The sequence below is a fragment of the Urocitellus parryii genome, chromosome 6, assembly GCF_045843805.1.
Source record: "Urocitellus parryii isolate mUroPar1 chromosome 6, mUroPar1.hap1, whole genome shotgun sequence".
Taxonomy (NCBI): Eukaryota; Metazoa; Chordata; class Mammalia; order Rodentia; family Sciuridae; genus Urocitellus; species Urocitellus parryii.
In genome coordinates this window covers 115,986,916-116,012,718 of record NC_135536.1, presented here as the reverse complement: position 1 = coordinate 116,012,718, position 25,803 = coordinate 115,986,916, and the positions used below count along the sequence as shown (strand labels likewise).

The 25,803-nt window shown below is 36.0% G+C and overlaps 1 protein-coding gene across 1 annotated transcript in view; it reads right to left on the bottom strand.

Annotated features, from left to right (window-relative positions):
- The window catches only part of Arih1 (ariadne RBR E3 ubiquitin protein ligase 1), a 126,232-nt gene that overhangs the window by 62,742 nt on the left and 37,687 nt on the right, over positions 1-25,803 (bottom strand). The window contains exon 2 of the mRNA XM_026387653.2: positions 13,437-13,504. Within this exon, the coding sequence (XP_026243438.2) occupies positions 13,437-13,504 (68 nt within the window). The remainder of the gene's footprint in view (positions 1-13,436; positions 13,505-25,803) is intronic.

The following is a 25,803-nucleotide window of genomic DNA, read 5'->3' as shown; positions in this document are numbered from 1 at the left end:
TATATGCAATGCTGTGAATCGAACCCAGTGCCTCACACATACGCAGCAAGTGCTCTACCACTGAGCCACAACCTCATCCCTTAACATTCCATTTCTGAATGTACCACACTTTACTCATCCGTTCACCCACTAAAGGACATCTTGGTTGCTTCCATATTTTGGCAATTATGAATAAAGCTTTTTTGAATGTCCACATACAGGTTTTTGTGTGGACTGAACTTTTCAGCTCATTTGGGTACACATCAAGTAGCACAACTGCTGGATAGTATGGTACCAGTACATTTTCTTACAATAAACTGCAACAGTCTTCCAAAGTGGCTGTGCTATTCTGCATTCCCACCAGCAAGGAATGAAAGTTCCTGTTAGTCTACATTCTCATCTGCATATGGTGTTGGCAGTGTTTTGGGTTTCTGCCATTCTAATAGATGCAAATATTTTCTCCTAGTCTATGGCTTTTCTTGTCATTCTCTTAATGTTCCCCTTTTAAAATCTACTGCAGAGATTTTTCTGTTTAATGTATTTTTTTTGTTCTCTATTTCATTAATGTTTGCTTTTATCTTAAATATCTAATCTACTTAGGACTTATTTTTCTCACCCCTTGATTCAAAGGATTGGTTCTACTTCTTCATTCTATTTTTTAACAAAGACACTTAAGACTATAAATTTCACGGTACCTCTTCAGGTGCTTCTCTCATTTGTATGTTCATTATTTAGTTCTAATTAGTTTATTTAATATAACAAGGTCGACAAATTAATATACAAAGAAAATAAACTGCTCCCACAAACCAAGAATAAAGTTAATAGAATATCTTGGATATTGCTGAAATAATTCAAGATGGTTAAAGAGAATGCAAGAAGGAAAGTGAATTAATTAAAAAAAAATCTGAGGAACTTTAACCATACAGAGTATAAATATGACAAGTACAGAAGTAGTATCTTGGAAAAAAAGAGGCTGCAAGTGACTAACAATTTCAAAAAGCATCAAGAGAATGGAAGAAAGGCACACTGAATAAAATAACAAGAATTTTTCAAAATAACAACATGAGATCTCTGGTTAAAAAGGGCCCAGTAGTTATATCTTCAAAACTCACATCTAAAAATATTACAGTCTATTTCAGAACATTTAGGAATTTCTCTTATAACACTTATTTTACCACATATGAAACTGGACTTACTTCGAGATATATTCTAAAGGGGAAAAAATAAGAAACAAACTGCACACCTCCCCAGGAGGATACATAAATAATTAAAAAATCTTTACCATAAATGAAAATTTAAATTATCATCAATTTACCGTACTGAAAGGGGAAGAAGGCAGAGGAGAAAGAGATACTATAGTTTTGTCTTGTGCAGGGGATGGATATGAATACTAGAAATATTGTTATAAACTTAGTTTTAAATATGTATGTATAAATTAAAAGGATAACTAACTAGAAAAACTGAAATAAAATAATACTTTGAAATTAATAGAGAAAAGTAAAATTTGATGAAGCAAATACCCAAGTAGAAGATATAGTAAATCTTAAAATGGCAGTAACATATATAACTTTAGCATAAAGTACTGATGCGTTATTAATCTCAGCTATGAAAAGGTATACTTATAGACTGTTTTTTTGTGTGTGTGTATTTGTTCATTCAGGGGCATGGGGGCATCGTACTGGGGAGTGAATCTAGGGCACTGAGCAAACACACTACCACTGAGCTATATCCCCCCAGCCCTAGTTTTGGGGGTTGTATTTTTAATCACCAACATGTTGATTACAAAAGATATACCTGAGGCCAAATAAACCAGGAAGACTGAATTTTTTAAAAAACTATCAAAAACTTTAAAAAAAAGTGTGGCAATGTTACAATATGAAAATTAGTGAATGAGACAAAAAGATATTGCATAACTGGAATCAAACCCAGACCCTTACATGCCGCAGTCTGGCTGGGCACAATTCAGGAGCCACTTGTCAAAAGAAACTAACTTTATTTTTAGAACCACACACGCCAAACAAAACAGCTCCTCAGGAAAAACCCTCAGAGCCCAACTGCCACCACCGGCTTCCCACAAGCCTCTCTCTCCCAAACTCTGGTAGCTATTTGAATAAGCCTATCTACAAATTCAGCTTAAGATTCATTAGCTTCTTGTATTATCTTAGATAACTGACCTTGTAAACCTCCATGTCCTTGTAAAGTCTTCCATGCCCTAATCACCTCTACAGCAATTTGTGAGTATACACCAGGATCATATGCAATTTGTTGCTGCTGATCCTCATAAGGTCCCTTTCCTAACAACATATCTAGATTTCTCTGAGGATAACCATCTGCTGCATTTCGCCTAGCCGTTTCCTGGCAAAATTCCTCATTGGCAACCTTCCATAACAGGTATTGTCCTCCATTTAGCACAGCTTTACACATATTAGCCCAATCTACTGGCGTCATGTTCAAGTTGTTAATGGATTCGACCAAGTTTACAGTGAAGGGTGCTTGAGGACCATAGGTTGTTACAGCCTCTTTTAGCTGCTTCACTGTTTTGAAATTTAAAGCATGGTGAATTCACTGCCCTCCTACCTCAAATACAGGGCATGTTAATACTTGAGATCCTGTCTCAGGATCCCAACTATCAACTGCAGGGGTTGGGGGCCTCCCAGCATATAGAGGTGGCCTTGTTAGTTGGACATTTACATCCTCTGGTGATAGAAAGGTGTTAGTAGCAGTCTCCTGTAGAGGTGGCGCTGTTAGTTGGACCCTTCCACCCTCTAGTGATAGAAAGGTGTTAGTAGCAGTCTCCTGTTGTAACTTTTCCCCTGATGGCTTTTTCTGCTTTACACTTTCTGGTGGCCCTTACGGGGAACGACTGAGGGTAAGTAAACTCTTTTCCTAATAAAGACATCATAAATAAGCCTAAAAGTAAATGATACCAAAATTAAGAAACACTACTAACTTCAGATAAAATTCTGAAGCAGTCACACCTGATGCATCACTCTTGTCTAGGTAGACAAAATTCCAACTGACAATAGTACTTCCCATTTCATCCTATCTCACACTAGTAAAAAAAGGGAGCTGAGACTTATTTCAACAAGCTTTAGTCTTGGGCCACTCTAACCGGCAGCTCAAAGGGCAATACAAAAACAGGAAGGGGTTAACAACCCCCTAGACACTTGCTCATTAAAAATCGTGTGTGTGTTCTTGCTGTGTTGATGGGTTCATGGACACATATATGTATTTGTTCCTTTTTTTCTCATTCTTAGTATTTATTAACTCTAGTTATTTTTCCTTATCTTGTCTTTTGAGAGTTATTTGGTCTTGGTTTATATATTTTACTTTTTGCTTTGTATTGCTTTCATTTGTTTCTCTGGTTTCCCTTTCTCTCTTTTCTTTTCCTGCTAACACCCAAACTTTGTTTTCTTTCTTTTTTTTTTTTTTTTTAAAAATATTTATTTCTTTTTAGTTATTGGTGGACACAACATCTTTGTTTGCACGTGGTGCTGAGGATCGAACCCGGGCCGCACGCATGCCAGGCGAGCGCGCTACCGCTTGAGCCACATCCCCAGCCCTGTTTTCTTTCTTTCTCCCTTTATTTTCTACTCCTTCCTTGTAACCATCACCTGCTACATCTTTTCTGCATTCTCTCTGTTCACTTTTTCAAACTATAAACTCTTCTGTCTCTCTATCACATGTCCTTATATTAACTATATTTCTAAAATCTTTTAGGAATAATTGGTTTATGTAACTCCTGCCCCCATCATTAATGTTGGTGCAGTTTTTACTGTGGTGACTGGCATAACTGATTTCTGTTTGCTTTAATGCCAGAACTAGTTTATGTGTGGGTTTTTTGTTGTTGTGGTTTTTTGTTTGTTTTGCTGTTGGTAATTGCTGACTCTACCATTTCTGGGGTTTGTGGCTTAAAATCATTGTAGATATCATAGTAGGAATCAGGTTATTTACTTTAATGCTATATATTGTTTGCTTCAGTTGTTGCTATTATTTATTTTACCCTTTCCATGAGGTCCTGGGAACTTACAGGAATGCTACAAGTTCACAGGTAGAGAGTCTGCTGCTGAACTTTAACTCAACCAAAATGCTTTAGTTGCACTTTGCTCCACACACAAATTAATGACACTCAAATTTCAGCTGCACTTTAACACAAAGAATAGAAGAGACAAAATCCCAAGCTAAGGACCAGGCCCCAAGTAGAAATGGCTACAGCAAAAAGAGAGAATTAACACAAAGGCTCTGAATACCACAGGTACAAGGGAGGTTGGTTCTCAATCTAGATCACTCTAGGACATTTTGACAACTAAACACTGTGCCCTAAAAAGGCCCACACATAAGAGTAGATGCATAAAACTCAACACAGAAAAATACAAGAAAAAGGAAAAAACAAGGCTATGTAACATCTCTTTAATAAAAAATATATTTTTTAGCTCTAGATAGACACGGTACATTTATTTTACTTATTTGTTTATTTTTATATGGTGCTAAGGATCAAACCCAGCACCTCACACATCCTATGCAAGCGCTCTATCACTGAACTACAACCCCAGCCATATACAACACATTTTAAGGTCCATAATTCACCAGCAACTGACCACAAAATTTTTGAAGTAGGTAAAATATCACATGAAGAATTCAAAAGAATCATTATAAAAATGACAATGAATTCCAAGGAACATAGATAAAGAATGGAATGAATTAAGGAAGACAGTACAGGATATAAATGAGAAATTCGATAAGGAGATGAATACTGAAAAAGAACCAAACAAAGCTTGGAAATGAAAGACACAATAAAATCAAATAAAATATTCAGTTGAAAACCTCTCTAATAGAGTACACCATGCTGAAGACAGAATTTCAGAGCTGGAAGACCATGTAGCCATCCTTGAATATTCAGACAACATGAAAGAAAATAAGGGGCTAGGGTTGTGGCTCGATGGTAGAGCACTTGCATGGCATGTGTGAGGTGCTGGGTTCATAATTAAAATGCCTAACATAAAGAACAAGGATAGAATTTTAGAAGTTTCAAGAGAAAAAAGTTGGAAAATATTTAGAGGCAAGCCAATCAGAATCACTTCTGATTTCTCAGCACAAATTCCAAAAGCCAGGGGGCTTGGAATGATGTGTTCCAAGTTCTGAAAGAAAGTAACTGTCAACAACCAAGACTGCTGATCCAGAAAAAGGTATCTTTCCAAATCAAACGTGAAATAAAAACCTTCCAAGACAAGTAGAAACTAAAGGAACTGATAACTACTAAACCAGCTCCATAGAACTTAACTAATGAGAAACGTGATCAAATTAAACATGATCAACAGCATGAATTAATAAACATCTCTCTGTAATAACATTAAATGTAAATGGTTTCAACACTCCAATTAAAGACAAAGGCTAGGGGCTGGGGTTGTGGCTCAGTGGTAGAGTGCTCGCCTAGCATGCATGAGGCCCTAGGTTCAATCCTCAGCACCACATAAAAATAAATAAGTAAAATAAAGGTATTGTGTCCAACTACAAGTAAAAAATAATTTTTTAAATAAAAATAATTTTAAAAAAGACACAGGCTAGCAGGATGGATTAAAAAACAAAACCGAACTATATGCTATTTGCAAGAGATGCACTTAATAGGCAAAGATAGCCACAGGCTGAAAGTGAAAGGATGGAAATTTATATACCATACAAATGGTATATCTGAATCAAGATCACATAGAAAACCTAAGCAGACTTGTAATGAGACAGCAACAGTAACAAAAAGCCTTCCAACAAAGAAAAGTCCAGAACCAGATGGATTCTCAGCTGAATTCTACAAAACCTTAAAGAAAAACCAATGTCAATACCCCTCAAACTGTTCTGCACAACAAAGGAAACAATTAGGAATAAGAAAAAACAACTTACAGAATGGGAGAAAATCTTTGCTAGCTTCTCTTCTGACAGAGGATTAGTATCCAAAATATATAAAGAACTCAAAAACCTTAACACAGGGACTGAGGTTGTGGCTCAGTGGTAGAGCACTTGCCTAGCATGTGTGGGGCAATGGGTTTGATTCTCAGCAACACATATAAATTAATAAATAAAGATCCATTAATAAATTAAAAAAAAGTATCACCACAAAAATCAAATAACCCAATCAATAAATGGACAAATTTGGGGCTGGGGATATAGCTCAGATGGTAGAGTGCTTACCTTGCATGCACAAGGCCCTAAATTCAATCCCCAGCACCACAAAAAGTAAATAAATTAATTAGAAATTCGGCAAATTAATTTAAAACAGACACTTCTCAAAAATTAGAAATACAAATAGCCACAAATGTATGAAGAATGTTCAAAATTATTACCAGTTACAGAAATGAAACTACAGTGAAATTTTATCTCACCCCAGTTAAAAATGGCAATCATCAAGATTACAAACAATAATAAATGCTGGGTAGGATGTGAAGAAAATGGAACACCTTTATACTGTTGGTCAGATTGTATATTAGTACAACCACTATGGAAATCAGTATGGAGGTTTCTCAGAAGAATAGACATGGAACTACCATATGGCCCAGCTGTATCATTACTCAATATTTACACTTATATAAAATTAATGTCATCACACTATAGTGATACATGCACACGCACAATTCACAACAGTCAAATTATGAAACTGCCTATGTGTGAATGGATAAAGAAAATGAGGTGTGTATATATACACAATGGAGTTTATTCAGCCATACAGGAAGGCACAGAGCTCCATGCCAAAGGAATAAACAGTCTATTCAGTGAAATAATACGAGAAAACTTCCCAGAATTGAAGATTGAGACAGAATCCCAAATCCTAGAAGCCTACAGGACGCCGAATGTGCAAAATCATAAGAGATCCACACCTAGACACATTATAATGAAGATGTCCAACATACAGAATAAGGAGAGAATTTTAAAAGCTGCAAGAGAAAGAAAGCAGATTACATTTAGGGGTAAACCAATCAGGATAACAGCTGATCTCTCAACACAGACTCTGAAAGCTAGAAGATCCTGGAATAACATATTTCAAACACTGAAAGACAATGGGCTCCAACCAAGAATCATGTATCCGGCGAAATTAAGCTTCAGGTTAGAAGATGAAATTAAAACCTTCCACGATAAACAAAAGTTAAAAGAATTCGCAGCTAGAAAACCATCTCTTCAAAAAATCCTTGGCAAAACATTACAGGAAGAGGAAATGGAAACTAACATTGATAACCAACAATGGGAGGTAGGACAGTAAAGGGGGGAAAGTAGTCAAAGAGGATAACAAATCAGGTTTAGTAACATCAATAAACAATTATGGATAGAAGAACAAACCACATCTCAATAATAACCCTAAATGTTAATGGCTTAAACTCACCAATTAAGAGACACAGGCTAGTAGAATGGATCACAAAACAAGACCCAACAATATGCTGTCTACAGGAGACGCATTTGATAGGAAAAGATATACATAGACTGAAGGTGAAAGGTTGGGAAAAAGCATATCACTCATATGGACCGCGGAAACAAGCAGGAGTGTCCATACTCATATCTAATAAAATAGATTTCAAGCCAAAGACAATCAAAAGGGATAAAGAAGGACACTTCATACTGCTCAAGGGAACCATACACCAACAAGACATAACAATCATAAATATATATGCCCCAAATAATGGTGCAGCCGTGTTCATCAAGCAAACTCTTCTCAAGTTCAAGAGTCTAATAGACCACCATACAATAATCATGGGAGACTTCAACACACCTCTCTCACCACTGGACAGATCTTCCAAACAAAAGTTAAATAAGGAAACTATAGAACTCAATAACATAATTAACAACCTAGACTTAATTGACATATATAGACTATACCACCCAACTTCAAGTAGCTACACTTTTTTCTCAGCAGCACATGGAACCTTCTCAAAAATAGACCATATACTATGTCACAGGGCAACTCTTAGACAATACAAAGGGGTAGAGATAATACCATGCATCTTATCTGATCATAATGGAATGAAACTGAAAATCAATGATAAAAGAAGAAAGGAAAAATCAAGCATCACCTGGAGAATGAACAACAGGTTGCTGAGTGATCAATGGGTTTTAGAAGACATCAAGGAGGAAATTAAAAAATTCCTAGAGTTAAATGAAAACACAGACACAACATATCGGAATCTATGGGACACATTGAAAGCAGTTCTAAGAGGAAAATTCATTGCTTGGAGTTCATTCCTCAAAAAAAGAAAAAACCAACAAATAAATGATCTCATACTTCATCTCAAAATCCTAGAAAAAGAAGAGCAAAACAACAGCAAAAGAAGTAGAAGGCAAGAAATAATTAAAATCAGAGCTGAAATTAATGAAATTGAAACAAAAGAAACTATTGAAAAAATTGACAAAACTAAAAGCTGGTTCTTTGAAAAAATAAATAAAATTGACAGACCCTTAGCCATACTAACGAAGAGAAGAAGAGAGAGAACCCAAATTACTAGCATACGGGATGAAAAAGGCAATATCACAACAGACACTTCAGAAATACAGAAGATAATCAGAAATTACTTTGAATCCTTATACTCCAATAAAATAGAAGATAGTGAAGGCATAGATAAATTCCTTGAGTCTTATGATCTGCCCAGACTGAGCCAGGAGGATATAGACAACCTAAACAGACCAATAACAATAGAGGAAATAGAAGAAACCATCAAAAGACTACCAACTAAGAAAAGCCCAGGACCGGATGGGTATACAGCAGAGTTTTACAAAACCTTTAAAGAGGAACTAACACCAATACTTTTCAAGCTATTTCAGGAAATAGAAAAAGAGGGAGAACTTCCAAATTCATTCTACGAGGCCAACATCACCCTGATTCCGAAACCAGACAAAGATACTTCAAAGAAAGAAAACTACAGACCAATATCTCTAATGAACCTTGATGCAAAAATCCTCAATAAAATTCTGGCGAATCGGATTCAAATACATATCAAAAAAATTATACACCATGATCAAGTAGGATTCATCCCTGGTATGCAAGGTTGGTTCAATATACGGAAATCAATAAATGTTATCCACCACATCAATAGACTTAAAATTAAGAACCATATGATCATCTCGATAGATGCAGAAAAAGCATTCGACAAAGTACAGCATCCCTTTATGTTCAAAACTCTGGAAAAATTAGGGATAACTGGATCATACCTCAACATTGTAAAAGCAATCTATGATAAGCCACAGGCCAGCATCATTCTGAATGGAGAAAAATTGAAGGCATTCCCTCTAAGATCTGGTACAAGACAGGGATGCCCTCTCTCACCACTTCTGTTCAACATAGTCCTCGAGACACTGGCCAGAGCAATTAGGCAGACGAAAGAAATTAAAGGCATAAAAATAGGAAAAGAAGAACTTAAATTATCACTATTTGCAGATGATATGATTCTATACCTAGCAGACCCAAAAGGGTCTACAAAGAAGCTATTAGAGCTAATAAATGAATTCAGCAAAGTGGCAGGATATAAGATCAACACGCATAAATCAAAGGCATTCCTGTATATCAGCGACAAATCCTCTGAAACGGAAATGAGGACAACTACTCCATTCACAATATCCCCCCAAAAAATAAAATACTTGGGAATCAGCCTAACAAAAGAGGTAAAAGATTTATACAATGAAAATTACAGAACCCTAAAGAAAGACATAGAAGAAGACCTTAGAAGATGGAAAAATATACCCTGCTCATGGATAGGCAGAACCAACATCATCAAAATGGCGATATTACCAAAAGTCCTATATAAGTTCAATGCAATGCCAATCAAAATCCCAACAGCATATCTTGTAGAAATCGATAAAAGAATCAGGAAATTCATATGGAATAATAAAAGACCCAGAATAGCAAAAACAATACTAAGCAGGAAGTGTGAATCAGGCGGTATAGCGATACCAGACTTCAAACTATACTACAGAGCAATAGTAACTAAAACAGCATGGTACTGGTACCAAAACAGGCGGGTGGACCAATGGTACAGAATAGAGGACACAGTAACCAATCCACAAAACTACAACTATCTTATTTTTGATAAAGGGGCTAAAAGCATGCAATGGAGGAAGGATAGCATCTTCAACAAATGGTGCTGGGAAAACTGGAAATGCATTTGCACCAAAATGAATCTGAATCCCTATCTCTCGCCATGCACAAAAGTTAACTCAAAATGGATCAAGGAGCTTGATATTAAACCAGAGACATGGCATCTGATAGAAGAAAAAGTTGGTTATGATCTGCACGCTGTGGGATCGGGCTCCAAATTCCTCAATAGGACACCCATAGCGCTAGAGTTAACAAACAGAATCAACAAATGGGACTTACTCAAACTAAAAAGTTTTTTCTCAGCAAAAGAAACAATAAGAGAGATAAACAGGGAGCCTACATCCTGGGAACAAATCTTTACTCCACACACTTCAGATAGAGCCCTAATTACCAGAATATACAAAGAACTCAAAAAATTAGACAATAAGATAACAAATAACCCAATCAATAAATGGGCCAAGGACCTGAACAGACACTTCTCAGAGGAGGACATACAATCAATCAACAAGTACATGAAAAAATGCTCACCATCACTAGCAGTCAGAGAAATGCAAATCAAAACTACCCTAAGATACCATCTCACTCCAGTAAGACTGGCAGCCATTAGGAAGTCAAACAACAGTAAGTGCTGGAGAGGATGCGGGGAAAAGGGCACTCTTGTTCATTGCTGGTGGGACTGCAAATTGGTGCAGCCAATTTGGAAAGCAGTATGGAGATTTCTCGGAAAGCTGGGAATGGAACCGCCATTCGACCCAGCTATTCCCCTTCTCGGTCTATTCCCTAAAGCCCTAACAAGAGCATGCTACAGGGACACTGCTACATCGATGTTCATAGCAGCTCAATTCACGATAGCAAGACTGTGGAACCAGCCTAGATGCCCTTCAATAGATGAATGGATAAAAAAAATGTGGCATTTATATACTATGGAGTATTATTCTGCATTAAAAAATGACAAAATCATAGAGTTTGGAGGGAAATGGATGGCATTAGAGCAGATTATGCTAAGTGAAGCTAGTCAATCTTTAAAAAACAAATACCAAATGACTCCTTTGATATAAGGGGAGTAAACAAGGACAGGGTAGGGACGAAGAGCTTGAGAAGAAGATTTACATTAAACAGGGATAAGAGGTGGGAGGGAAAGGGAGTGAGAAGGGAAATTGCATGGAAATGGAAGGCGATCCTCAGGGTTATACAAAATGTCATATAAGAGGAAAGGAGGGGTAAGACAAGATAATACAAATGGAAGAAAGGATGTACAGTAGAAGGGGTAGAGAGAGAAAAGGGGAGGGGAGGGGAGGGGAGGGGAGGGGGGACAGTAGAGAATAGGACAGACAGCAGAATACATCAGACACTAGAAAGGCAATATGTCAATTAATGGAAGGGAAACTGGTGTGATACAGCAATCTGTATATGGGGTAAAGGCGGGAGTTCATAATCCACTTGAATCAAACCGTGTAATATGATGTATTAAGAACCATGTAGTGTTATGAACGACCAATAAAAAAAAAAAAAAAAAAAAAAAAGAAATATAATTAAATTAACTAAAAAAAAAAAAAAAAAAAAAAAAAAAAAAAAATGGCAATCATCAAGATTACAAACAATAATAAATGCTGGGTAGGATGTGAAGAAAATGGAACACCTTTATACTGTTGGTCAGATTGTATATTAGTACAACCACTATGGAAATCAGTATGGAGGTTTCTCAGAAGAATAGACATGGAACTACCATATGGCCCAGCTGTATCATTACTCAATATTTACACTTATATAAAATTAATGTCATCACACTATAGTGATACATGCACACGCACAATTCACAACAGTCAAATTATGAAACTGCCTATGTGTGAATGGATAAAGAAAATGAGGTGTGTATATATACACAATGGAGTTTATTCAGCCATATGAAATTATGTCATCTGCAGGAAACTTGATGAAATTAAGAGACCATTATGTTGAGCAAAAGAAGTCAAATTCGGGAAGTCAAGGGTTGTATCTTTTCTCCATATGTAAAAGCTAGAGAGGAAAAAGGAAAAAGGGGTGGAAGTGGGGTAAGAATCTTATGAAAACCAAACGGAGATTAATAAGGAAAGGGGCCAAGAGGTAAGAGATGGGGAAATAGGGAAGCAGCACAGAAGAGTGATATTGGCCAAATTATATTGCTACATTCTGTGCATGGACCGTCACTATAGTGCTCCAATAAAAAAACAACTTGGGGTATATAGTTCAGTGGTAGAGCACTTGCCTAGCATGGGTAAGGCCCTAAGTTCAATTCCTAGCACAGATTTTTTTTTAAAATCTCACTAGTCCTTCATGAATCCTGGTCAAGCTGTTTATAATATATGCTTTGGAATCCAATAAATCTTTCTGAAAATAGAAAAAAGGAACACTTTTATACTGCTGCTAATTAAATCCCTGTGTTATAAACGGAGATCACTTAAGTTCTAAACCTTAGTCTTCATATCAATTAAGTAGCAATAATAGTTTCTAACCTCATAAAAACTATCTGGAGGATAAAATCTAATAATGCCCCACAGAGGGTACTCAAAAGATGATAGTTATTAATGTTACTACTGAACTGTAGATAGGACACAAGGTGCATGAAATGTTACATTCTTGGTATTATCTAACATCTGTTTTACAAAGCTCTGTGAGTTTTACAACCAAATGGGCAATATTTTACACTTATTTCCCCCAATATTGAATTCTCAGTTCCCAAAAAAAGGAGTCGTAATTATTTATTATAACTAAGATCGCTAACTATAAGGTTGAGAGAATAAATACAAGTTCTACCTCCTTATTAAATGTCCCAAATTTTCAATCTAAGACACAGAAAAAGATAAATGATGGCACTGACAGTTTCTAATCCAAATGATTTTTTCTCTTTTAGAACTAGAAAGATTTTCAAAGAAAATAGAAAAATACCCAATAAATAAGATAGAATCCTACCTGAAATCAGAGAACCACACAAATAGCTGGTTTGGTGCCCAGGAAACACTAGACAACTTTTCAATTTTGTTTTCACTGAATAAAATGTCATTTTAATGCTTAATATGGACTTTAAGGTTTATGAACAAGACATGTTTTTAAGCAATTAAAGGAAGATCTTATTTGTGTGCTCCAAGAATGTATCAAGTGCCGTTTTTCCCTCAATCTACTTTTAATTCTTGGTACTTAAGTAGAGCACTCACTTTACCTCCAAAATAAGATAATTAAGTCTGAATTCCCTAATACTAAGTTTACTGCAAAGTGCACAGATGAAAAATATAAGAAATTAAAGTAGTTATATTATTTGCACATTGGTTTATTCACATATTAACTCCCTACTTCTTACAAGTTCAGTTCAACAGGCTTTCTCTGTTCTAAATACAAAGCTGAAAATATAGTTCCTTACCTTTCCATTAACTTCTCTTTATCCCAATTGAAGTGGCTAAGGAGTATTCTTGTGATAGTAGCTGGATTCTAAAGAGGAGGGAAAGAGAGTCATTTTAAATTAATTGCATTGTTAAATTTAACCTAGAAGTTCAATAAATGTTAAGCTTCCATAATACTCCACCCAAGTTTCCTTTCCTTGAATATATTTTTATTCCCTTTAAGAATACACAAAATTTTAATTGCAAGGTAAGACTATTTAAAAATATTCCGCCACACTTTCAGGTTTCTATAGGAGTCAAAATAAGCCAAAAGAAAAGGAAATTACAAAGTAAGTTACTACACTAAATCAAGCTCTAATTAATTTTTTTTTGCAACTGAGATTTAACAGACTACCAATGAGCACACTAAATATAATCAATAAAAATATCTGAGACTTTTTGTATCAAAGAGTTCAAATGAGTCGAAACCATTCATTCAGTTAATCTAAATGAAAAATTATCTGTATCATGTAATAATATACAGCATGCACTTAGGCTGCACTTTCACCTTGCCCTATCATTCAGTGCTGGTTAAAAAAAAAAAAAAAAAAAAAAACACCTCAATTTCCCACAAAACTAATGTGCTTACTATTTGGGTACTGAATTTTGACTTACAGCACAACCAGGTCTAAGAGTTTAGCAAAAACCTGACTCATTCAAAGATACTAGCACAAGTTACAATGTTAGAAGTGGAACTCAAACCTAAATTGGCTTTTTATTTTTCATATATAATAACAACTTACAAAGCAGTAGTAGTTTATTCTCCTAGAATAAACCAGAGTCCCAAGCTTCATCCCTAGTACTACCCACCCCCCACAAAAAAAGTGATCTCTATGGACTAAAATTTTAATTTCTCTGTAGTTAGATCAACGTATTAGTTAACTATTGATTTAAAATAATCTTCTATAAAAATGTCATGAAAGGGATATAAATTGTTGCCAACATTGCCGTTTGTAAAGAAAAGTCACATACATTCATGTCTACTCTACCTCACAAAAAAGCAAAGGACACAGATACTGTATCACCCACCCAGGCACATTTTCCTAATTTACCTATGTGCTTCTTACTTCTTAGACCAAGACACCTTAACAATCCTTCTTTAACTCAAAACTCCAGAAACACATCATCAATCTAAAAACTGTTAAAATGTAAAAGAAACCTATGAACTAATCATAAATATATGTTTATTTGTATAAAAATCAACTGAGAGAATTAAGTTTAATGGCATTCACTAGAATCAGTTCGCTTTAATATGACATCCAGCACACTACATTCTCCTCCACTACATAGTGGGATTGGGCAAAAATGTTTTAGGAATTGTCAAGAGTCTCAACTTGCAAAAGCAGAAAAAAAGAGAGAGAATGACTTATTGCCAGTGTGCCTCTTCTGTGTCTTGAGTTCCAATATTAATCACTGGTTCCAGCCTATTATTAATTTATCAAAACTCACTATGCAAAGTCTTATAAATACCTAGGTTCTATCCTAATAATTTTATTTAGTAGGTTTGGGGAAGAGCCTCCTTGGGCTCTTCCTTGCTCAGTACCTGATCTATTGCACTAAACAATTTTTAGATAGTCCCTGTATCAATGGCTAGTCATTTATGTGCACTGCAAATAAGGAAAGTTGATGAGGGATCATACTTACATTGTGTTTATTGTATACTAACTAGGCCCTGTACAAGATACTTTATGTACCTCATTTAATTCTCAAAACACTCTGTAAGGTAAATGTACTGACTCTCTTTTTAAGTTTTTTTTAAATATTTATTTTTTAGTTATAGGTGGACCCAATATCTTTATTTTATTTTTATGTGATATTGAGGATCAAACCTAGCGCCTCATACAGGCTAGGTGAACACTCTACCTCTGAGCCACAACCCCAGCCCTGACTCCCTTTTTGAACTAAGCACCAAAGGTTACAAAAAAATTAATCTCATGCAGCTGATTGAGGGTATACATTTCTCAAAATTCAAAACTCTACCCTTAAGTGGGTCCATTTAGTCACATAAAACTTGTATGTTTACATGTTATTCACAGGGCACAAGACCCCCCAGTGAACACCTGATACTCTGATACCTCAACACCTGATCTGATAACTGAGAAGGCTATTAAGTGATTAACCAAGCAGAGTGTAGCCAAGGTAAATACACCAGACAAAGGGATGGTTCACTTCTTGAGATTTCAGATTTTATCTTAGTGCCAAGAACAGTGTACAATTTAATTGTTAGGCCATGCACAGTGGTGCATACCTGTAATCCCAGCAACTAGGCAGGAGGATCACAAGTTCAAAGCCAGCCTCATCAACTGAGTGAGACCCTGTCTTGTTGCCCAGTGGTTAAGCACCTCTGCATTCAATCCCAGTACCAAAAAAAACGTATTAATTGTTCATTTCTGGAACATTTAATATGTTCATACTATTGATTGACAGTGGGTAACGGAAACCATGGAGAACAAGCTAAACAGCAAATAAACAAAAATTACTGCAATCTTCATTAATTTGAAAACAAATCAATCTGCCTTTTGATTCTAGTCATTATGGAGTACAGCCAGCCCACTGTATTTCTATCTCCCATTGATTACAATTAAAAATTATAGACAGAAAACAAAGTTCAACTCACAGCGAACTCTGAAAATTAAAAGCAGGCCAAATGGGGGTTGGGGAAGCAGTGAAGAACAACCAATAAGATGGTAGTCAAGGTTGGACCAATTAGGAAAATCACATAATGAATGTGATCAGTCAAAAAAGAGAAGTGCATTTTTGGGGGCGTGGGGCAGAGAATGAGGTAAAAACTCCTAGAGAATGTACAGAGAATCTTTCTCTTCTTTTTTTCCCCTCCTCTCTTTCTCCGGACCACCCCCAGTTACATAACTATTCTGTGAAGTCGCACTCTGAGCAGAGGAAATTAGAAAATAGGCTGCTGTTGGGGCAAGAAGAGAATAGGAGAGTTGTCCTCCCCACCTTTTTATCCACTACCCTCCTTGTTCTTTCACTCCAAGGCATGGGCAGGCGACTAAAACTGAAAGAACACCAGGTTTCTGACTAGGGAAGTAAAGAAAATGCCCATAGAATTGAAGAGTTTGGAGGAAATCGCTGAGAACATAACACATGGAGACGTAAACTCCATAATGTATCTGAACCAAGTCCTACCTGCAAGGTGTGCATATGTGGAACAAGGCTTAAGAATTATAGGACAGGGGCTGGGGATGTGGCTCAAGTGGTAGCGCACTCGCCTGGCATGCGTGCGGCCGGGGTTCGATCCTCAGCACCACATACAGACAAAGATGTTGTGTCCGCCAAATACTGAAAAATAAATATTAAAGTTCTCTCTCTCTCCCTCCCTCTTTCTCACTCTCACTCTTTCTTAAAAAAAGAAAAAAAAAGAATTATAGGACAGGACAAAGAGGCACTGAGAAGATCAAGGAAGGAAACCAAGAGAAGAAAAGGGCAGAGATCAGAATGAGGCATCTTCAGGCCAAGTAATACAAAGGATTCGCAGCAACTATCAGAAACAAGAAAGAGTTAAGAAGAACTCTTCTGTGTCATCTGTGAGGTAAGTGTGGGTCTGCTGGCACTTTTTTTTTCTAAACCACATTGTTACTTTATAAAAGCAATTTGTGGATCAAAACCTTATTTATTTTATTTTTTTAAGTTGTGATGTCAATACCATTATTTTATTTTTATGTGGTACTAAGGATTGAAAAGTGCCAGACAAGCTCTACAACAATGAGCCACAACCCCAGCCCCTAAAACCTTATTTAGAATTTCAAGTGTATTTACACAAATATTTGTAGGTTTGTTTATTATATGGCCAGGAGTCAGACCTTTACTTTTTTTTTCCACAGAATTCAAATGCAGTTTTAAAATTTTCTATAGGGTTCATAATCAGCTCAAACATTTTGAGCATATTAGAAACTATATTGTGTTGTCATATTTACTGCAGTATTATTTTCTTTTCATGGTAGTATAAAAGAAAGATGAAAAATACTTCACTAATACTAAATTTTAGATACAACAGAGGTCAGAAATTTTCTAAGAAAACACAGATATTCTGTGTTTGTGATTCAGAAATCATAAAAAATGACTGTTGGGCTGGGGCTGTAGCTCAGTGTTAGAGCGCCCACCTCTCATGTGTGAGGAACTGGGTTCAATCCTAATCACCACCTAAAAATAAAGATATTGTGTCCAACTACAACTAAAATATATTTTTAAAAAAAGATTGTTTACAACAATAATAATAATAATAATATTTCCTTCCTTTTCCTCTGAGAAATCCCAAGTTACTTTTTACTTTGTTTTCACAGTTATAACTCAGGTACCTAACTCTGAAATATCTCAATGACAAAGAAGACTTTTCAAGGTCTTTTAGGGATCCTTGCTATGATATGAGCTCATCTGCTTACATGTTGATTTCAGACATCAGACTTTCAAAAGGTTCCAAAATTAGGACCATCCAGTTTGTGTTACTTTGTTATGACAGCGCTGAGAACTAACGCAGCCTTAGGTGTTCCTAAAACAACAACATCAACAAAGTATTCTAGGACAACTATTAACAAATCATTGCCTAAGTTCTAGATTAAACTAAGTGTTGGGGCTGGGAATGTGGCTCAGGCGGTAGCGCGCTCGTCTGGCATGCGTGCGACCCGGGTTCGATCCCTAGCACCACATACCAACAAAGATGTTGTGTCCGCCGAGAACTAAAAAATAAATATTAAAAATTCTCTCTCTCTCTCTCTCTCTTTAAAAAAAAAAAAAAAAACTAAGTGAAACTGGGAGGTGCAAACTCAAAACATAACAAAGACTCTGGAAACTTACAAAACCACCATCTTTGTAAAATGAGAAAGAACTTGAAGTTATTTCCTGACCTGGTTGACTTGTAAATCTTCCAACATTTTCTAATGAATTTTAAGAGGACCCAGAATTCATGTAACATGAAAAATGTCCAATATAGAATCTAAATTAGGGGGCTGGGATTGTGGCTCAGCGGTAGATTGCTCGCCTAGCACGAGTGGGACCCGGGTTTGATCCTCAGCACCACATAAAAATAAAGGCATTGTGTTGTGTCCATCTACACCTAATAAATAAATAAATATATATATTTTTAAAAAGAATCTAAATTATCAGACATGGCAAAACAACAAAATCTTACTCTAAAAAGAGACAACAGATCCATTCTTTGAAAACAATAGATGCTGGCCCCTACATGACCCAAATATTGGAATAATCAAAGAATTCTAGAACACCTATTAGAGTCATGATCCATTAGGTTGGAGTGAACATCTTGAAACAAGACAAAAATAAACTACACAAAAGAAACAAATGGCAATTTTGGAACTAAAAACCACAAAATTCACTGGATTGGCTCATTGTCAGAAAGGATATGACAGAGAACTCAGTGAATGTGGGGACAAGTGCATGGAGTACTGTATACATGCCATATGTTAAGGGAGTCTGAGTAACAAACCACTCCCCTCGGGCTAGGTGCCTGGACAGTAAACTGCTTACCCCTTAGTAGACACAGTCCTGGGTGTGAGGCCACATGTTTCAGTCCCTGCGCTTGCTCCACAGCCTACTTCTCAAATGGTTGCTACAAGGACAGTTGGCAAGAAATTGTATTGGTGGCTTCCTGAAATCTGCTTAGATACTGCCTGAGTATATATACATGGTAACTGCACAATAAAATCAGACCTGCTTCCAGCCTTGGTCTCTGGAGGTCTTGATTAGCAACTCCGCAGCCACACTCTCCTCTACTCTGTTCCGTGGACCTCCTTGCTGGATGAGAGAAAGCCCACACATGTGAACTTCAAAAATTATCAATAAAAATTATAAAATCTTAACAGATACATTCTTTTGAAAAAATAATGAACAGGATTGGGGGTGTAGCTCAGTGATAGAGTAAAGGTCTATGCAAGGCCTTGAGTTCAATTCCCCCATAACCACAAAAAAATAAATAAGATAAATTTAGAAATAATGAATCCTCTCCTTCAGGGCCCAGTGGGATATAAGGAATAAACCGAGAATTGTATATTCAGGCAAAGTAAAGTTCAGGAATAAAGACAAAGACATTCACAGACAAAAGGAAGGGGGAAAAAAGTCAATTTCTAGCAGACTTGCTCTAAAACAAATGTCCAAAGAATTCTTCAGGTAGAAGAGAAATAATACAAAAAAGAAAGCTCAAACTAGAGATGAGACAAAAGCAACAGCAATGGTAAATATCTGGGTACATATTTTAGACTATTTTTCTCCTCTTGAGTTCTTGAGAACATAAAACCATTAAAAGTAAAAAAAAAAATGAGAATGTGTGGTGCTTTAAATGTATACAGACAGAACTCATGGCAATTATCATATAAAGGGGCTGGGATAAAAGTAATCTATATATAACTAAGGTTTCTATGGTTTAACTTCAAGTGGAAAAATACCAATTCTGAGTGGAGTGTGAATAGTTATATATTTATTTTTTAAGGGTTTTTTTAATATTTATTTTTTAAGTTTAGGTGGACACCATATCTTTATTTTACATTTATGTGGTGCTGAGGATCAAACCCAGTGCCTCGTGCATGCTAGGCGAGCATTCTACCACTGAGCCACAACCCCAGAACAATCACTTTAAAAAATAAGACCAATAGATATAACTTTAAAAAAAAAAAAAAAAGGAACACATAGCTGGGGCACAACACCTAAATCCCAGCAGCTCAGGAGACTGAGGCAGGAAGATCCCAAGTTCAAAGCCAGCCTCAGCAATTTAGCAAGGGCCTATGCAATTTAGCAAGACACCGTCTCCAAATAAAAATTATTTATTTTTTTTAATATTTATTATTTTTTTTAGTTGTAGTTGGACACAACACCTTTATTTCACTTGTTTATTTTTGTATTTGGTGCTGAGGATCGAACCCAGGGTCTCGCACATGGGAGGCGAGTGCTCTACCGCTGAGCCATAACTCCAGCCCCTACAAAAAAATTTTAAAATGGCTGGGGAATGTGGCTAGGTGTTTAAAACGCCCCTGCAATGGGTAATGAATGAATGAGCGAGTAAGCAACATACATATAAAAGAATATTTTTAAAATTTCAAATAGTCCAGAAGGCAGAAAAACAAGGAAAAAAAGAAAATAGAAGACCTAAATCCAACCACATCAATAACTACACTAAATGGAAATATTCAAAACAAACCATTTAAAAGACAAATTGCCAGCTTAGTTTTTTTTGTTTGTTTCTTAAGGGCAAAACTGTATGTTTTACTACCATTTTTTAAGGTAGTAAAGCATACAGATTAAAAGCAAAAAGGCAGAAAAAAATACATCATGCAAACACTAACCAAATAAAAGCTGCAGTTGCTATAGTTCCAGCAAAGTAAACAAGAACAAGGAAAATTATCAGTCAAAAACCTTACAATGGGTAGGACACAGTAGGGCACACCAGTAATCCCAGAAACTAAGGAAGTTGAGGCAGGAGAATTACAAGTTCAAAGCCAGCCTCAGCAACTTAAGGAGACCCTAAGCAGCTTAGAAAGACCCTGTCTGAAAATAATAGAAAAGACTAGGGATGTAGCTCAGTGCTAAAATGTCCTTGGGTTCAATTCCTGGTACAAAAAAAAAAAAAAACAAAAAAACAACTCTATTAAAATCAAAACCCTAAAGCAATAGTAAAAAGCAACGATTCACCAAAAAGATGTAATCCTAAATATATGTCCCCAACATGTAATTTCTATTGGTTTTTGCTTCAAAATATGCAAAAACCAATAGAAATTACAGAAAAACAGACAAATCCACAATACTTAGATATTTCAATACTCTTCCCTCATTAATCCACTAAACCAGAAACTACTTGGAAATTATACCATTTTCTACTAAAATAACCCAAGGGTAAAAAAGGAAATCTCAAAGAAAAAAAAAATGAAAATAAAGTACATCAAACTTTGCTGGATGTAGCTGACAAGAGTTTATGCAAAAAATTTATCATATAAAATACTTATAAGAAAAAAAGTTCTCAAATACTTTGACAAATGCTATAGAAAACTCTTTGCCCATTAATGGGCCAAACTCACTTAGCATGCAGGAGGCCCTGGGTTCTAACCTCAGCACACCAAGGAAGGAAGAATAGAGGGAGGGAGAGGAGAGGAAAAAAGAAGAAAGCTGTCTCTAGGCACGGATGTGTCTGACTATACAGAAAACCATATGGCTCTCCCCGCAAAAATGCTAGAATAAATAAGTTTAGCAAGATCTAGGGTACATGTAAAGGACTGATGTGCTGAAAACTCCAAAATACTGATGAAACACGGAAATAATGGAGAGATGTACCATCTTCACAGACTGAAAGAAAACAATTAAAAGTTAATTTTTTCCTCCAAGCCCAGTGGCACAAGCCTGTAATCCCAGTGGCTCAGGAGGCGGAGAGGCAGGAGTTCAAAGCCAACCTCAGCAAAAGCAAGGCTTTAAGCAACTCAGTGAGACCCAGTCTCTAAATAAAATACAAAGTAGGGCAGGGGGATGTGGCTCAGTGTGCCCCTGAGTTCAATCTCCAATACCAAAAAACAAACAAATAAAAAAGTTAATTCTTCCCAAATTGACCTATATATCACTCAGCAACGATCAAAATCCCAGTAAATTATTTTGTTTTTGTCTTTTGGTAGTTATCAAACTGATTCTAAAATTTATATGGAATAGCAAGAAACCCAGAATAGCCAAATTTTGAAAAAGAACATTACCTGACTTCTCTTTTAAAGCTACAGTTTTGGAAAAACATTGGTTACACACATTAAGTGACTAGAGACCAGAAATAGATGGCAAATGACTTTATACGGAATAATAATAAACAATTCAATGGTGAAAACAGGTCTTTCCAAAAAGCAATGCTGCAATAATTAAGACACCGACATTTTTTAAAAATCTACTTTAACTGTATCTCACATTTTATATAAAACCTATAAATGTAATCTGACTACAACACTTCTAGGAGAAAATCTTTGTGACCTTGAGTTGACAAATAGTTACTAGACACAATATCCAAAGCACAATCCTTAAAAGAACACTGATAAACTGGAATTCATCAAAAGTAAAAGGATGAAGCCAGATGGTGCACACCTATAATCCCAATAGCCAGGAGGCTGAGGCAGGAGGATCACAATTCAAAGCCAGCCTCAGCAGGGCAAGATGTTAAGCAATTCAGTGAGACCTCAGCTGTAAATAAAATACAAAATAGGGCTGGGGTATGGCTCAGTGGTTGAGTACCCCTGGGTTAAATCCCCAGCGTCAATAAATAAATAAATAAGCAAAAAGACACTATTAGCAGAATGCAAATAGTTCAATCCTCAGTACCACATAAAAATAAATAAATAACAACCTGGGCTGGGTATGTGGCTCAAGCAGTAGCGTGCTCGCCTGACATGGGTAGGGCGCTGGGTTCAATCCTCAGCACCACATAAAAATAAAAATGTTGTGTCTACCACAAACTAAAAAATAAATATTAAAAATTCTCTCACTCGCTCTTTAAAAAATTTTTTTTAAAAATACAACACAAAGTGGAAGAAAATATTTGCAAATCACACATGTGCTTATATCTAGGGGCTGGGATTGTGGCTCAATGGTAGAGTGCTTGCCTCACATGTGTGAGGCACTGGGTTCAATTCTCAGCATCAAATATAAATAAATGAATAAAATAAAGGTCCATCAACACTAAAAAATATTTATAAAAACTTGTATCTAGAAACTGTATTTTTAAATCTCTTAAACTCTAACAAGAAAACAAAAATGCAAGTTACAATGGGGCTGGGGATATAACTCAGTGGTAGAGTGCATGGTTGGATCCTCAGCAGTACAATAAGAAATGGGTTTGTATGATTATTTGATACAATGGAAAAGGCAAAATTATAGGGATGAAGTACAGATCTATTGTTGCTAAGAATGAAGAGTGGGGAAAGGTTTGACTGAATAAATGAGAGAGAGAGAGACTGGGATGGGGGAATTGTTTATAAACACTGTGCTGGGTAGCTTACACAGTTCCAGGAATTTGTCAAATCAGAATTGCATACCCCAAAGAGTACATTTCATTGTATATAATGTAAAATTTCAAAAATTAGGGGCTGGGGTTGTGGCTCAGAGGTAGAGCGCTCACCTAGCACGTGGGAGGCCCTCGGTTCGATCCTCAGCACCACATAAAAATAAATAAATAAAATAAAGATATTATGTTCAGTTACAACCAAAAAATTTAAAAAAAAAAAGAAAGGTATTTTGTCCAACTACACTGAAAAGTAAATATTTTTTTAAAAAATTTAAAATACTAAATTATAAAAGCAATCCAACCTGCACAGAACCCATAGCATAGTTCTTTTAAAAGGAAAAATGAGTGTCAAAAGGAAATGAACAGGGGCTGGGGATATAGATCAGTTGGGAAAGTGCTTGCCTAGCATACACAAGACCCTGGGTTCAATCCCCAGTACTCCCCCTTACCACCGGCCAAAAAAAAAAAAAAAAAAGAAAGAAATGAACAGATGGACAAATTCAAAATAATTATTTAGACACAATTGCTAAACACTTTACTGGGTGCAGTACCTCATGCCTACAATCTCAACAATTCAAGAGGCTGAGGCAGGAAGTTGTCTCAGTAACTTAGAGAGATCCTATCTCAAAATGAAAACCAAAAAGGGCTGGAGATGTAACTCAGTAGTAGAGCGTACATGGGTTAAATCTTCAGCACCAAAACCAAACAAACCAAAACAAAAAATAAAAAATAAAAAAACTCACTATTATATTACATTACAGTTATGTTTAAACCTCAGATCAATACTTTATGTATGGTAGGCATTATTCATTTTACAGATGAAGTTAGAGAGGTAAGTGACTTAGCCCTAAATCACATAGGTTAGGAGTTGCTGAATATTTATTAGAGGAAATTTTTAAATGTTTATGCTTATAGCACCATTCCTACAGAGTGGTCAAAGAAGAAAAATCCACACGTATGATACCAAAACTGAAAGTTAACTATTTTAGTCAAAGATCAATTTCACCTCTTGGCTCAAATAAAAAGTCTTACTGGTGCTTTTTATTTTTTAAAAGATAGAAACAAACCAAACCAAACCATTTCCAACCTGCTTGTAATCTCAGAGTCTCCTATAATTCCAGCAATTTGTAAGACTAAGGAAGGAGGATCCCAAATTCAACGCAAGGATTGTCTCAAAATAAAAAAAATAAAAAGTGCTGGAATGTAGTTCAGTGGTAGAACATAGCCCTTGGGTTCAATCCCCAGTACACCACCAATAACAACACGCTTACCCCCCAAAAAAGAAAATGAACTTTAAAGCTGGGCAGGGTGGCAAACACCTGTAATTCCAGATACTTGGGAAACTGAGCCAAGAGGACTGCAAATCTGAGCTCAACCTGGGCAATTAAGGGAGACCCCTCCCTCAAAATAAAAATTTTAAAAAGGGCTGGGATGTAGCTAAATGGAAGAGCATCCACCTAGCATGCACAAGGCCCTGGATTAAATCCCCAGTACTAAACAACAACAACAACAAAAATTGAGCAAAAATTATTATAATTAGAAAACTAATACAAATAATAACAGCAATACACTTAACTTTAAGGATTGTAATGTAACCTAAAAAAATCTCACATCTTATCTAGTTATAAGCCCTAAAACAGTGTACTCCTCCCCATTCTGACTACATATTAGAATTTCCTGGAGAACTTTAAAAATACCAATATCTGGGCCTTGCCCCTAGCAATTCTTATCTAACTGTTGGGGTAGGATATGAATATGCATATTTTTCACCCCAAGTTTTTAAAATTCCCACAGGTAATACTTATATAGTCATAATTGGAAACTACTGCTTTAAAGAATTTCCCAATAGGGCTGGGATTGTGGCTCAGCGGTAGAGCATTCGCTTAGCACGTTTGAGGACCTGGGTTTGATCCTCAGTACCACATAAAAATAAAGATATTCGGGTCCAATTACAACTAAAAAATAATATTAAAAAAAAAATTTTCCCAGTATAAGAAGCTCTGAAAAAAGTAATTTGTAGAACTCCCAAATGAACACAGGAGTGTCGTATTTAGTAATAAAAGAAAATTACCATCAATGGTTTATAACAGCTGTGTTTGTTTTGAAAGCACCTCCGTAGTTGTATTTTTGCATTTTTAAAGCATTTATTCATGAGTCTAAATATGCCAACTGTCCTGGCTAAAGTTTTAACATTAAATGTACCATCATTCTCTATTCTTTGATCAAGTGGTTCCCAATTTTAGAAACATATCCAAATTATCTGGGGAGCTTAACACACACACAATACCCCTTGATGTACAAAAGCCACACTTCAAGCTAAATACATCAGAATGGGGAGGGGAGCACACCTGGATATT